Source organism: Oncorhynchus mykiss, chromosome 27, assembly GCF_013265735.2.
Source record: "Oncorhynchus mykiss isolate Arlee chromosome 27, USDA_OmykA_1.1, whole genome shotgun sequence".
NCBI lineage: Eukaryota > Metazoa > Chordata > Actinopteri > Salmoniformes > Salmonidae > Oncorhynchus > Oncorhynchus mykiss.
The window spans coordinates 48,160,066-48,174,705 of record NC_048591.1 but is presented as its reverse complement, the minus strand read 5'-3'; the positions used below and the strand labels follow the sequence as shown (position 1 = coordinate 48,174,705).

Genomic DNA, 14,640 nt, shown 5'->3' with positions numbered 1-14,640 from the left:
AGTAAAGACCAGAGGTCATTGGACCAAACACGTTCCAATAGCCAGTAAAGACCAGAGGTCATTGGACCAAACACGTTCCAATAGCCAGTAAAGACCAGAGGTCATTGGACCAAACACAGTAAAGACCAGAGGTCATTGGACCAAACACGTTCCAATAGCCAGTAAAGACCAGAGGTCATTGGACCAAACACGTTCCAATAGCCAGAAAAGACCAGAGGTCATTGGACCAAACACAGTAAAGACCAGAGGTCATTGGACCAAACACAGTAAAGACCAGAGGTCATTGGACCAAACACGTTCCAATAGCCAGTAAAGACCAGAGGTCATTGGACCAAACACAGTAAAGACCAGAGGTCATTGGACCAAACACAGTAAAGACCAGAGGTCATTGGACCAAACACGTTCCAATAGTCAGAAAAGACCAGAGGTCATTGGACCAAACACGTTCCAATAGTCAGATAAGACCAGAGGTCATTGGACCAAACACAGTAAAGACCAGAGGTCATTGGACCAAACACAGTAAAGACCAGAGGTCATTGGACCAAACACGTTCCAATAGAAAGATAAGACCGGAGATCATTGGACCAAACACAGTAAAGACCAGAGGTCATTGGACCAAACACGTTCCAATAGCCAGTAAAGACCAGAGGTCATTGGTCCAAACACAGTAAAGACCAGAGGTCATTGGACCAAACACAGTAAAGACCAGAGGTCATTGGACCAAACACAGTAAAGACCAGAGGTCATTGGACCAAACACGTTCCAATAGAAAGATAAGACCAGAGGTCATTTGTTACAAATCTCGCCGAAGATGGTGGCTCTTCCTGTTCGGGCGGTGCTCGGCGGTCGTCGTCGCCGGCCTATTAGCTGCCATCGATTCCCTTTCCGTTTGTTTCTGTTTATTGGGTTTAATTGGGTACACCTGTTTTGAGTTAGTGTTGTTTGTAGGCTATTTAAGGGCACTAGGCCCGCTGGGTATTTGTGCGGGCTTGTTCTCTGTTATTTTGGTGTTGGTGTTATCTCATTATTTTCCGGACAGTTGTAGTCCTGTGTATTTTGGACGGGTGGTTTCTTATGCCCTAGTGTTGGCATGTCCATGTCTCCGCTGTCGTTGGAATAAATAGATTCACGTACAATATTACCTGCTCTCTGCGTTTGACTCCTCCACCGCACCATTTATAGAAGTCGTAACATCATTGGACCAAACACGTTCCAATAGCCAGTAAAGACCAGAGGTCATTGGACCAAACACGTTCCAATAGCCAGTAAAGACCAGAGGTCATTGGACCAAACACAGTAAAGACCAGAGGTCATTGGACCAAACACAGTAAAGACCAGAGGTCATTGGACCAAACACGTTCCAATAGCCAGATAAGACCGGAGATCATTGGACCAAACACAGTAAAGACCAGAGGTCATTGGACCAAACACAGTAAAGACCAGAGGTCATTGGACCAAACACGTTCCAATAGCCAGATAAGACCGGAGATCATTGGACCAAACACAGTAAAGACCAGAGGTCATTGGACCAAACACAGTAAAGACCAGAGGTCATTGGACCAAACACGTTCCAATTGCCAGTAAAGACCAGAGGTCATTGGACCAAACACAGTACAGACCAGAGGTCATTGGACCAAACACAGTAAAGACCAGAGGTCATTGGACCAAACACAGTAAAGACCAGAGGTCATTGGACCAAACACAGTAAAGACCAGAGGTCATTGGACCAAACACGTTCCAATAGTCAGAAAAGAACAGAGGTCATTGGACCAAACACAGTAAAGACCAGAGGTCATTGGACCAAACACAGTAAAGACCAGAGGTCATTGGACCAAACACGTTCCAATAGTCAGAAAAGACCAGAGGTCATTGGACCAAACACAGTAAAGACCAGAGGTCATTGGACCAAACACGTTCCAATAGAAAGATAAGACCAGAGGTCATTGGACCAAACACAGTAAAGACCAGAGGTCATTGGACCAAACACGTTCCAATAGCCAGTAAAGACCAGAGGTCATTGGACCAAACACAGTAAAGACCAGAGGTCATTGGACCAAACACGTTCCAATAGCCAGTAAAGACTAGAGGTCATTGGACCAAACACAGTAAAGACCAGAGGTCATTGGACCAAACACAGTAAAGACCAGAGGTCATTGGACCAAACACGTTCCAATAGAAAGATAAGACCAGAGGTCATTTGTTACAAATCTCGCCGAAGATGGTGGCTCTTCCTGTTCGGGCAGCGCTCGGTGGTCGTCGTCGCCGGCCTATTACCTGCCATCAATTCCCTTTCCGTTTGTTTCTGTTTATTGGGTCTAATTGGGTACACCTGTTATGAGTTAGTGTTGTTTGTAGGCTATTTAAGGGCACTAGGCCCGCTGGGTATTTGTGTGGGCTTGTTCTCTGTTATTTTGGTGTTGGTGTTATCTCATTATTTTCCGGACAGTTGTAGTCCTGTGTATTTTGGACGGGTGGTTTCTTATGCCCTAGTGTTGGCATGTCCATGTCTCCGCTGTCGTTGGAATAAATAGATTCACGTACGATATTACCTGCTCTCTGCGTTTGACTCCTCCACCGCACCATTTATAGAAGTCGTAACATCATTGGACCAAACACGTTCCAATAGCCAGTAAAGACCAGAGGTCATTGGACCAAACACAGTAAAGACCAGAGGTCATTGGACCAAACACAGTAAAGACCAGAGGTCATTGGACCAAACACAGTAAAGACCAGAGGTCATTGGACCAAACACAGTAAAGACCAGAGGTCATTGGACCAAACACGTTCCAATAGCCAGTAAAGACCAGAGGTCATTGGACCAAACACAGTAAAGACCAGAGGTCATTGGACCAAACACAGTAAAGACCAGAGGTCATTGGACCAAACACAGTAAAGACTAGAGGTCATTGGACCAAACACGTTCCAATAGCCAGTAAAGACCAGAGGTCATTGGACCAAACACAGTAAAGACCAGAGGTCATTGGACCAAACACAGTAAAGACCAGAGGTCATTGGACCAAACACGTTCCAATAGCCAGTAAAGACCAGAGGTCATTGGACCAAACACAGTAAAGACCAGAGGTCATTGGACCAAACACAGTAAAGACCAGAGGTCATTGGACCAAACACAGTAAAGACCAGAGGTCATTGGACCAAACACAGTAAAGACCAGAGGTCATTGGACCAAACACGTTCCAATAGCCAGTAAAGACCAGAGGTCATTGGACCAAACACGTTCCCATAGCCAGAAAAGACCAGAGGTCATTGGACCAAACACGTTCCAATAGCCAGTAAAGACCAGAGGTCATTGGACCAAACACAGTAAAGACCAGAGGTCATTGGACCAAACACAGTAAAGACCAGAGGTCATTGGACCAAACACGTTCCAATAGCCAGTAAAGACCAGAGGTCATTGGACCAAACACGTTCCCATAGCCAGAAAAGACGGCAGCACATTCTCTCTGTTCACGGCTCAGAGAGACAGACAGGAAGGAGAATAAAAGGCCAAAACCACCAGGAACTCAGCAAATAACAAATCTGTTCCTAATTATTCCAGGTATTCCCACAGATAAAGAAAGAGACGTGATCGTGTCTCAATGTCATCATGGACGGAATTATGGTTATGGGAACTGTGTGACTGTTTCAAGTAGTAGGTTTGTGTGTGTGTGTGACTGTTTCAAGTAGTAGCTAGTAGTAGCTATGTGTGTGTGACTGTTTCAAGTAGTAGCTAGTAGTAGCTATGTGTGTGTGACTGTTTCAAGTAGTAGCTAGTAGTAGCTATGTGTGTGTGACTGTTTCAAGTAGTAGGTTTGTGTGTGTGTGTGACTGTTTCAAGTAGTAGCTAGTAGTAGCTATGTGTGTGTGACTGTTTCAAGTAGTAGCTAGTAGTAGCTATGTGTGTGTGACTGTTTCAAGTAGTAGCTATGTGTGTGTGTGTGTCTGTGTGACTGTTTCATGTAGTAGCTATGTATGTGTGTGTGTGTGACTGTTTTAAGTAGTAGCTATGTGTGTGTGTGTGACTGTTTCAAGTAGTAGCTATGTGTGTGTGTGTGACTGTTTCAAGTAGTTGCTATGTGTGTGTGTGTGTGTGTGTGACTGTTTCATGTAGTAGCTATGTATGTGTGTGTGTGTGACTGTTTCAAGTAGTAGCTATGTGTGTGTGTGTGTGTGTGTGTGTGTGTGTGTGTGTGTGTGTGACTGTTTCAAGTAGTCTCTTCTCAGATAATTTAGCTGCAGTCAGTCTGCCTGTAGGCGGTGGCAGTCGGCCACAGGGGAGTGGGGGTATAGGGGGCTGAGGGAGTGTGTGTGTGTCCCTGGCGGGGGTAGGGTGCTGACGGAGTGTGTGTGTTTGTGTGTGTGTCCATGGGGGATAGTGCTGGGCAGCTGGGAGCTCTCTGCTCTGACAACATCCCTTCACACCCACACACACACACACACACACACACTCTCCTGGCCTCCACTGGCAGCTGAGGCCCCTGAGGACCGGTTAGCTGTGGGCCACAGATGACCCTGACTGGCTCTCATTCAGCAGGTCTGAGGCCCCTGAGGACCCGTTAGCTGTGGGCCACAGATGACCCTGACTGGCTCTCATTCAGCAGGTCTGAGGCCCCTGAGGACCCGTTAGCTGTGGGCCACAGATGACCCTGACTGGCTCTCATTCAGCAGGTCTGAGGCCCAAACGACAACCTATTCCCTTGGTAGAGCACTACGTTTGACCCGGGTCCAAAGGGCTTATGGTGTCATTTTGGACCCATCCCAGGACACAGCAGACAGACAGACAGACAGACAGACAGACAGACAGACAGACAGACAGACAGACAGACAGACAGACAGCACAGTGCTAACAGAATACATTATGGAAACAATTTTGTCATTTTACTTTATTTAACCAGGATACTCCACTCAGTAATAATTGCACACTGTTTTCCAGGGTATCATCATCAACAATCAGTCTCCTCTGTTTTTCCCTAGAGGCAGTGAAGGCCGTAAGAAGGTGTAGAGAGGAGAGAGACACGAGTCTAAAAATGTATTTCAGAGAAGAGGTCACCATTGTCGAGATGAATCACAGCTGACAATAATCAGGACCCTGGAATGAGCCCTGCAGCATCTCCTCTGATCAGCCATATTACTGCCTGTTGCTAGGCAGATGTACAACGTGACAGAACCACCAAGAGATTGGTCATCACACAAGAACACACACACACGCAGTCTTGTACAGCTAACCTTGTGGGGACACACAATTCAGTCCCATTCAAAATCCTATTTTTCCTTACCCCTAAACTTAAATCTAACTCTAACCCTAACCCTAAACCATGCCCTACCCTAGCTCCTAACCCTAACCATAAACCATACCCTAGCTCCTAATCCTAACCCAAACAATAGCTCCTAACCCTAAACCCTACCCTAGCTCCTAACCCTAACCCTAAACCCTACCCTAGCTCCTAACACTAACCCATACCCTAGCTCCTAACCCTAAACCCTACCCTAGCTCCTAACCCTAAACCTTACCCTAGCCCCTAAACCTTACCCTAAACCATACCCTAGCTCCTAACCCTAAACCCTACCCTAGCTCCAAACCCTAAACCATACACTAGCTCCTAACTCTAAACCATACCCTAGCTCCTAACGCTAAACCTTACCCTAGCTCAAAACCCTAACCCTAAACCCTACCCTAGCTCCTAACCCTAAACCTTACCCTAGCTCATAACCCTAACCCTAACCCATACCCTAGCTCCAAACACTAACCCTAAACCTTACCCTACCCTAGCTCCTAACCCTAACCCTAAACCATACCTTACCCTAGCTCCTAATCCTAACCCAAACAATAGCTCCTAACCCTAAACCCTACCCTAGATCCTAACCCTAAACCCTACCCTAGCTCCTAACCCTAACCCATACCCTAGCTCCTAACCGTAAACCCTACCCTAGCGCCTAACCCTAAACCCTACCCTAGCTCCTAACCCTAAACCTTACCCTAGCTCCTAACCCTGAACCCTACCCTAGCTCCAAACCCTAACCCTAAACCATACCCTAGCTCCTAACCCTAAACCCTACCCTAGCTCCAAACCCTAAACCATACACTAGCTCCTAACCCTAAACCATACCCTAGCTCCTAACGCTAAACCTTACCCTAGCTCATAACCCTAACCCTAAACCCTACCCTAGCTCCTAACCCTAAACCTTACCCTAGCTCATAACCCTAACCCTAACCCCTACCCCCTAACCCCAAACCCTACCCTAGCTCCTAACCCTAACCCAACCCTAAACCTTACTCCTAAACCTAATTTAAACCTTACACCTAAACCCCCTAAACTAACAAAATGTCCCCAGTTGGTAAATGTTTTGTTGGTTTACTATTCTAGTGAGGACTTCCAGTCTTTAAGTCTAGTTAAACACGTCCACCTGCACACCGAGGGAGGGTGTGCAGGTGGACGTGTTGGTGTGGCAGTCTGCTGCTCTGTGTGTGTTCACTGTCTGTGTGTCTGTCTGTCTGTCTGCGTGTGTGTGTGTGTGTGTGTGTGTGTGTGTGTGTCTGTGTGTGTGTGTGTGTGTGTACCTGAGAGATGTCCATGACAGCATCACAGCTGAGAGGTCGTGCAGAGGTCAGGTCGTTGAACCCCAGCAGGGTAGAGATGATCCCGTTCTGGTCAATTCGTCTGATCATAGTCCCGTCCACAAAGAACAGCACTCCGTACTTATCCACTGTGATACCTGGTGGAGAGATGAGGGATGGAGGGGGGGAGGGAGGGAAGGAGGGAAGGAGGGAGGGATAGGGGATGGAGGGATGGGGTGGAGGGAGGGATGGAGGGAGGGAGGGAGGGAGGGAGGGATGGATGGATGGATAGAGGGGTGGAGGGGGGATGGAGGGAGGGATGAAGGGAAGGAGGGAGGGAGGGGGGATGGAGGGATGGTGGGAGAGAGGGATGGAGGGATGGAGGGAGGGATGGAGGGGTGGAGGGAGGGAGGGATGGAGGTATGAGGGATGGAGGTATGGAGGGATGGAGGTATGAGGGATGGAGTGATGGAGGTATGAGGGATGGAGGTATGAGGGATGGAGGGATGAGGGATGGAGGTATGAGGGATGGAGGTATGAGGGATGGAGGGATGAGGGATGGAGGTATGAGGGATGGAGGGATGAGGGATGGAGCGATGGAGGTATGGAGGGATGAGGGATGGAGGTATGAAGTATGAGGTATGTAGGTATGGAGGTATGGAGGTATGGAGGGATGGAGGTATGGAGGTATGAGGGATGGAGGGATGAGGGATGGAGGCATGAGGTTTGAGGGATGGAGGTATGGAGGGATGGAGGTATGGAGGGATGGAGGTATGAGGGGTGAGGGATGGAGGTATGAGGGATGGAGGTATGGAGGGATGGAGGTATGGAGGTATGAGGGATGGAGGTATGAGGGATGGAGGGATGAGGGATGGAGGTATGAGGGATGGAGGCATGAGGTTTGAGGGATGGAGGTATGGAGGGATGGAGGTATGGAGGGATGGAGGTATGAGGGGTGAGGGATGGAGGTATGAGGGATGGAGGTATGGAGGGATGGAGGTATGAGGTTTGAGGGATGGATGTATGGAGGGATGGAGGTATGGAGGGATGGAGGTATGAGGGATGAGGGATGGAGGTATGAGGGATGGAGGTATGGAGGGATGGAGGTATGGAGGTATGACGGATGGAGGTATGAGGGATGGAGGGATGGAGGTATGAGGGATTGAGGTATGAGGAATTGAGGTATGGAGGGATGGATGTATGGAGGGATGGAGTTATGCAGGGATGGTGGGATGAGAGATGGAGGTATGAGGAATGGAGGGATGGAGTTATGAGGGATGGAGGTATGGAGGTATGAGGGATGGAGGGATGGAGGTATGAGGGATGGAGGTATGAGGGATGGAGGTATGGAGGGATGGAGGGATGAGGTATGAGGGATGAGGGATGGAGGTATGGAGGAATGGAGGGATGAGGGATGGAGGGATGGCGGGATAGAGGTATAAGGGATGAGGGATGGAGGGATGAGGGATGGATGGATGAGGTATGGAGGGATGGATGTATGAGGGATGGAGGGATGGATGTATGAGGGATGGAGGGATGGATGTATGAGGGATGGAGGGATGAGGGATGGAGGGATGGAGGGATGAGGGATGAGGGATGGAGGGATGGAGGGATGAGGGATGGAGGGATGAGGGATGGAGGGATGGGGCATCGTCAGCTCAAGTCCATCTCGACTGGTAGTATAACACAATACTTCAATATACTAACACAATACTTCAATATTCTAACACAATACATAAATATACTAACACAATACATCAATATACTAACACAATACATCAATATACTAACACAATACATCAATATATTAACACAATACATCAATATACTAACACAATACATCAATATACTAACACAATACATCAATATACTAACACAATACTTCAATATACTAACACAATACATCAATATACTAACACAATACATCAATATACTAACACAATACATCAATATACAAACACAATACATCAATATACTAACACAATACATCAATATACTAACACAATACATCAATATACTAACACAATACATCAATATACTAACACAATACATCAATATACTAACACAATACTTCAACATACTAACACAATACATCAATATACTAACACAATACATCAATATACTAACACAATACTTCAATATACTAACACAATACATCAATATACAAACACAAGACATCAATATACTAACACAATACATCAATATACAAACACAATACTTCAGTATACTAACACAATACATCAATATACTAACACAATACTTCAACATACTAACACAATACATCAATATACTAACACAATACATCAATATACTAACACAATACTTCAATATACTAACACAATACATCAATATACAAACACAAGACATCAATATACTAACACAATACATCAATATACAAACACAATACATCAATATACTAACACAATACATCAATATACTAACACAATACATCAATATACTAACACAATACATCAATATACTAACACAATACATGTGTTTTAATTACAGTTGTTGGTACACTGGTAGTATAACACAATACAGTTGTTACAGTTGTTGGTATGTGGTCAGTTGATGTTGTATCAATTGTAAATCAATATACTTTGTATTAGCTAATATAGGTCAGACTGTATTAGCTGCTATAGGTCAGACTGCTATAGGTCCGACTGTATTAGCTGCTATAGGTCAGACTGCTATAGGACCGACTTTATTGGCTGCTATAGGTCAGACTGTATTGGCGGCTATAGGTCAGACTGTATTGGCTGCTATAGGTCAGACTGCTATAGGTCCGACTTTATTGGCTGCTATAGGACCGACTTTATTGGCTGCTATAGGTCAGACTGTATTGGCTGCTATATGTCAGACTGTATTGGCTGCTATAGGTCAGACTGCTATAGGTCAGAATGCTATAGGTCAGACTGTATTGGCTGCTATAGGTCAGACTGTATTGGCTGCTATAGGTCAGACTGTATTGGCTGCTATAGGTCAGACTGCTATAGGCCAGACTGTATTGGCTGCTATAGGTCAGACTGTATTGGCTGCTATAGGTCAGACTGCTATAGGTCAGACTGTATTGGCTGCTATATGTCAGACTGTATTGGCTGCTATAGGTCAGACTGTATTGGCTGCTATAGGTCAGACTGTATTGGCTGCTATAGGTCAGACTGTATTGGCTGCTATAGGTCAGACTGTATTGGCTGCTATAGGTCAGACTGTATTAGCTGCTATAGGTCAGACTGTATTGGCTGCTATAGGTCAGACTGTATTGGCTGCTATAGGTCAGACTGTATTGGCTGCTATAGGTCAGACTGTATTGGCTGCTATAGGTCAGACTGTATTGGCTGCTATAGGTCAGACTGTATTGGCTGCTATAGGTCAGACTACAATAGGTCAGACTGTATTGGCTGCTATAGGTCAGACTGTATTGGCTGCTACAGGTCAGACTGTATTGGCTGCTATAGGTCAGACTGTATTAGCTGCTATAGGTCAGACTGTATTAGCTGCTATAGGTCAGACTGCTATAGGTCAGACTGTATTGGCTGCTATAGGTCAGACTGTATTGGCTGCTATAGGTCAGACTGCTATAGGTCAGACTGTATTGGCTGCTATAGGTCAGACTGTATTAGCTGCTATAGGTCAGACTGTATTGGCTGCTATAGGTCAGACTGTATTGGCTGCTATAGGTCAGACTGTATTGGCTGCTATAGGTCAGACTGTATTAGCTGCTATAGGTCAGACTGTATTGGCTGCTATAGGTCAGACTGTATTAGCTGCTATAGGTCAGACTGTATTGGCTGCTATAGGTCAGACTGTATTGGCTGCTATAGGTCAGACTGCTATAGGTCAGACTGTATTGGCTGCTATATGTCAGACTGTATTGGCTGCTATAGGTCAGACTGTATTGGCTGCTATAGGTCCGACTGTATTAGCTGCTATAGGTCAGACTGTGTTGGCTGCTATAGGTCAGATTGTATTGGCTGCTATAGGTCAGACTGTATTGGCTGCTATAGGTCAGACTGTATTGGCTGCTATAGGTCAGACTGTATTGGCTGCTATAGGTCAGACTGTATTAGCTGCTATAGCTCAGACTGTATTGGCTGCTATAGGTCAGACTGTATTAGCTGCTATAGGTCAGACTGTATTGGCTGCTATAGGTCAGACTGTATTGGCTGCTATAGGTCAGACTGCTATAGGTCTGACTGTATTGGCTGCTATATGTCAGACTGTATTGGCTGCTATAGGTCAGACTGTATTGGCTGCTATAGGTCAGACTGTATTAGCTGCTATAGGTCAGACTGTATTGGCTGCTATAGGTCAGACTGTATTAGCTGCTATAGGTCAGACTGTATTGGCTGCTATAGGTCAGACTGTATTGGCTGCTATAGGTCAGACTGCTATAGGTCAGACTGTATTGGCTGCTATAGGTCAGACTGTATTGGCTGCTATAGGTCAGACTGCTATAGGTCAGACTGTATTGGCTGATATAGGTCAGACTGCTACAGGTCAGACTGTATTGGCTGCTATATATGTCAGACTGTATTGGCTGCTATAGGTCAGACTGTATTGGCTGCTATAGGTCAGACTGTATTGGCTGCTATAGGTCAGACTGTATTGGCTGCTATAGGTCAGACTGCTATAGGTCAGACTGTATTGGCTGCTATAGGTCAGACTGCTATAGGTCAGACTGTATTGGCTGCTATAGGTCAGACTGTATTGGCTGCTATAGGTCAGACTGTATTGGCTGCTATAGGTCAGACTGCTATAGGTCCGACTTTATTGGCTGCTATAGGACCGACTTTATTGGCTGCTATAGGTCAGACTGTATTGGCTGCTATATGTCAGACTGTATTGGCTGCTATATGTCAGACTGTATTGGCTGCTATAGGTCAGACTGCTATAGGTCAGACTGCTATAGGTCAGACTGTATTGGCTGCTATAGGTCAGACTGTATTGGCTGCTATAGGTCAGACTGCTATAGGCCAGACTGTATTGGCTGCTATAGGTCAGACTGCTATAGGTCAGACTGTATTGGCTGCTATAGGTCAGAATGTATTGGCTGCTATAGGTCAGACTGTATTGGCTGCTATAGGTCAGACTGTATTGGCTGCTATAGGTCAGTCAGCTAACCCTCTAACCCATCAGTAACCCTGAACTAGCAGTAACCTTACACTGAAGCTATGTTCCCAGTCAGCTAACCCTCTAACCCATCAGTAACCCTGAACTAGCAGTAACCTTACACTGAAGCTATGTTCCCAGTCAGCTAACCCTCTAACCCATCAGTAACCCTGAACTAACCTTACACTGAAGCTATGTTCCCAGTCAGCTAACCCTCTAACCCATCAGTAACCCTGAACTAGCAGTAACCTTACACTGAAGCTATGTTCCCAGTCAGCTAACCCTCTAACCCATCAGTAACCCTGAACTAGCAGTAACCTTACACTGAAGCTATGTTCCCAGTCAGCTAACCCTCTAACCCATCAGTAACCCTGAACTAGCAGTAACCTTACACTGAAGCTATGTTCCCAGTCAGCTAACCCTCTAACCCATCAGTAACCCTGAACTAGCAGTAACCTTACACTGAAGCTATGTTCCCAGTCAGCTAACCCTCTAACCCATCAGTAACCCTGAACTAGCAGTAACCTTACACTGAAGCTATGTTCCCAGTCAGCTAACCCTCTAACCCATCAGTAACCCTGAACTAGCAGTAACCTTACACTGAAGCTATGTTCCCAGTCAGCTAACCCTCTAACCCATCAGTAACCCTGAACTAGCAGTAACCTTACACTGAAGCTATGTTCCCAGTCAGCTAACCCTCTAACCCATCAGTAACCCTGAACTAGCAGTAACCTTACACTGAAGCTATGTTCCCAGTCAGCTAACCCTCTAACCCATCAGTAACCCTGAACTAGCAGTAACCTTACACTGAAGCTATGTTCCCAGTCAGCTAACCCTCTAACCCATCAGTAACCCTGAACTAGCAGTAACCTTACACTGAAGCTATGTTCCCAGTCAGCTAACCCTCTAACCCATCAGTAACCCTGAACTAGCAGTAACCTTACACTGAAGCTATGTTCCCAGTCAGCTAACCCTCTAACCCATCAGTAACCCTGAACTAGCAGTAACCTTACACTGAAGCTATGTTCCCAGTCAGCTAACCCTCTAACCCATCAGTAACCCTGAACTAGCAGTAACCTTACACTGAAGCTATGTTCCCAGTCAGCTAACCCTCTAACCCATCAGTAACCCTGAACTAGCAGTAACCTTACACTGAAGCTATGTTCCCAGTCAGCTAACCCTCTAACCCATCAGTAACCCTGAACTAGCAGTAACCTTACACTGAAGCTATGTTCCCAGTCAGCTAACCCTCTAACCCATCAGTAACCCTGAACTAGCAGTAACCTTACACTGAAGCTATGTTCCCAGTCAGCTAACCCTCTAACCCATCAGTAACCCTGAACTAGCAGTAACCTTACACTGAAGCTATGTTCCCAGTCAGCTAACCCTCTAACCCATCAGTAACCCTGAACTAGCAGTAACCTTACACTGAAGCTATGTTCCCAGTCAGCTAACCCTCTAACCCATCAGTAACCCTGAACTAGCAGTAACCTTACACTGAAGCTATGTTCCCAGTCAGCTAACCCTCTAACCCATCAGTAACCCTGAACTAGCAGTAACCTTACACTGAAGCTATGTTCCCAGTCAGCTAACCCTCTAACCCATCAGTAACCCTGAACTAGCAGTAACCTTACACTGAAGCTATGTTCCCAGTCAGCTAACCCTCTAACCCATCAGTAACCCTGAACTAGCAGTAACCTTACACTGAAGCTATGTTCCCAGTCAGCTAACCCTCTAACCCATCAGTAACCCTGAACTAGCAGTAACCTTACACTGAAGCTATGTTCCCAGTCAGCTAACCCTCTAACCCATCAGTAACCCTGAACTAGCAGTAACCTTACACTGAAGCTATGTTCCCAGTCAGCTAACCCTCTAACCCATCAGTAACCCTGAACTAGCAGTAACCTTACACTGAAGCTATGTTCCCAGTCAGCTAACCCTCTAACCCATCAGTAACCCTGAACTAGCAGTAACCTTACACTGAAGCTATGTTCCCAGTCAGCTAACCCTCTAACCCATCAGTAACCCTGAACTAGCAGTAACCTTACACTGAAGCTATGTTCCCAGTCAGCTAACCCTCTAACCCATCAGTAACCCTGAACTAGCAGTAACCTTACACTGAAGCTATGTTCCCAGTCAGCTAACCCTCTAACCCATCAGTAACCCTGAACTAGCAGTAACCTTACACTGAAGCTATGTTCCCAGTCAGCTAACCCTCTAACCCATCAGTAACCCTGAACTAGCAGTAACCTTACACTGAAGCTATGTTCCCAGTCAGCTAACCCTCTAACCCATCAGTAACCCTGAACTAGCAGTAACCTTACACTGAAGCTATGTTCCCAGTCAGCTAACCCTCTAACCCATCAGTAACCCTGAACTAGCAGTAACCTTACACTGAAGCTATGTTCCCAGTCAGCTAACCCTCTAACCCATCAGTAACCCTGAACTAGCAGTAACCTTACACTGAAGCTATGTTCCCAGTCAGCTAACCCTCTAACCCATCAGTAACCCTGAACTAGCAGTAACCTTACACTGAAGCTATGTTCCCAGTCAGCTAACCCTCTAACCCATCAGTAACCCTGAACTAGCAGTAACCTTACACTGAAGCTATGTTCCCAGTCAGCTAACCCTCTAACCCATCAGTAACCCTGAACTAGCAGTAACCTTACACTGAAGCTATGTTCCCAGTCAGCTAACCCTCTAACCCATCAGTAACCCTGAACTAGCAGTAACCTTACACTGAAGCTATGTCCCCTGTCAGCTAACCCTCTAACCCATCAGTAACCCTGAACTAGCAGTAACCTTACACTGAAGCTATGTTCCCAGTCAGCTAACCCTCTAACCCATCAGTAACCCTGAACTAGCAGTAACCTTACACTGAAGCTATGTTCCCAGTCAGCTAACCCTCTAACCCATCAGTAACCCTGAACTAGCAGTAACCTTACACTGAAGCTATGTCCCCTGTCAGCTAACCC

At 46.0% G+C, this 14,640-nt stretch overlaps 1 protein-coding gene across 2 annotated transcripts in view; it reads right to left on the bottom strand.

Annotated features, from left to right (window-relative positions):
* The window catches only part of tenm4 (teneurin transmembrane protein 4), a 678,489-nt gene that overhangs the window by 144,380 nt on the left and 519,469 nt on the right, over nucleotides 1–14,640 (bottom strand). For both annotated transcript variants that reach the window (XM_036964775.1, XM_036964776.1), the window contains one exon: nucleotides 6,557–6,711. In XM_036964775.1, the coding sequence (XP_036820670.1) occupies nucleotides 6,557–6,711 (155 nt within the window). The remainder of the gene's footprint in view (nucleotides 1–6,556; nucleotides 6,712–14,640) is intronic.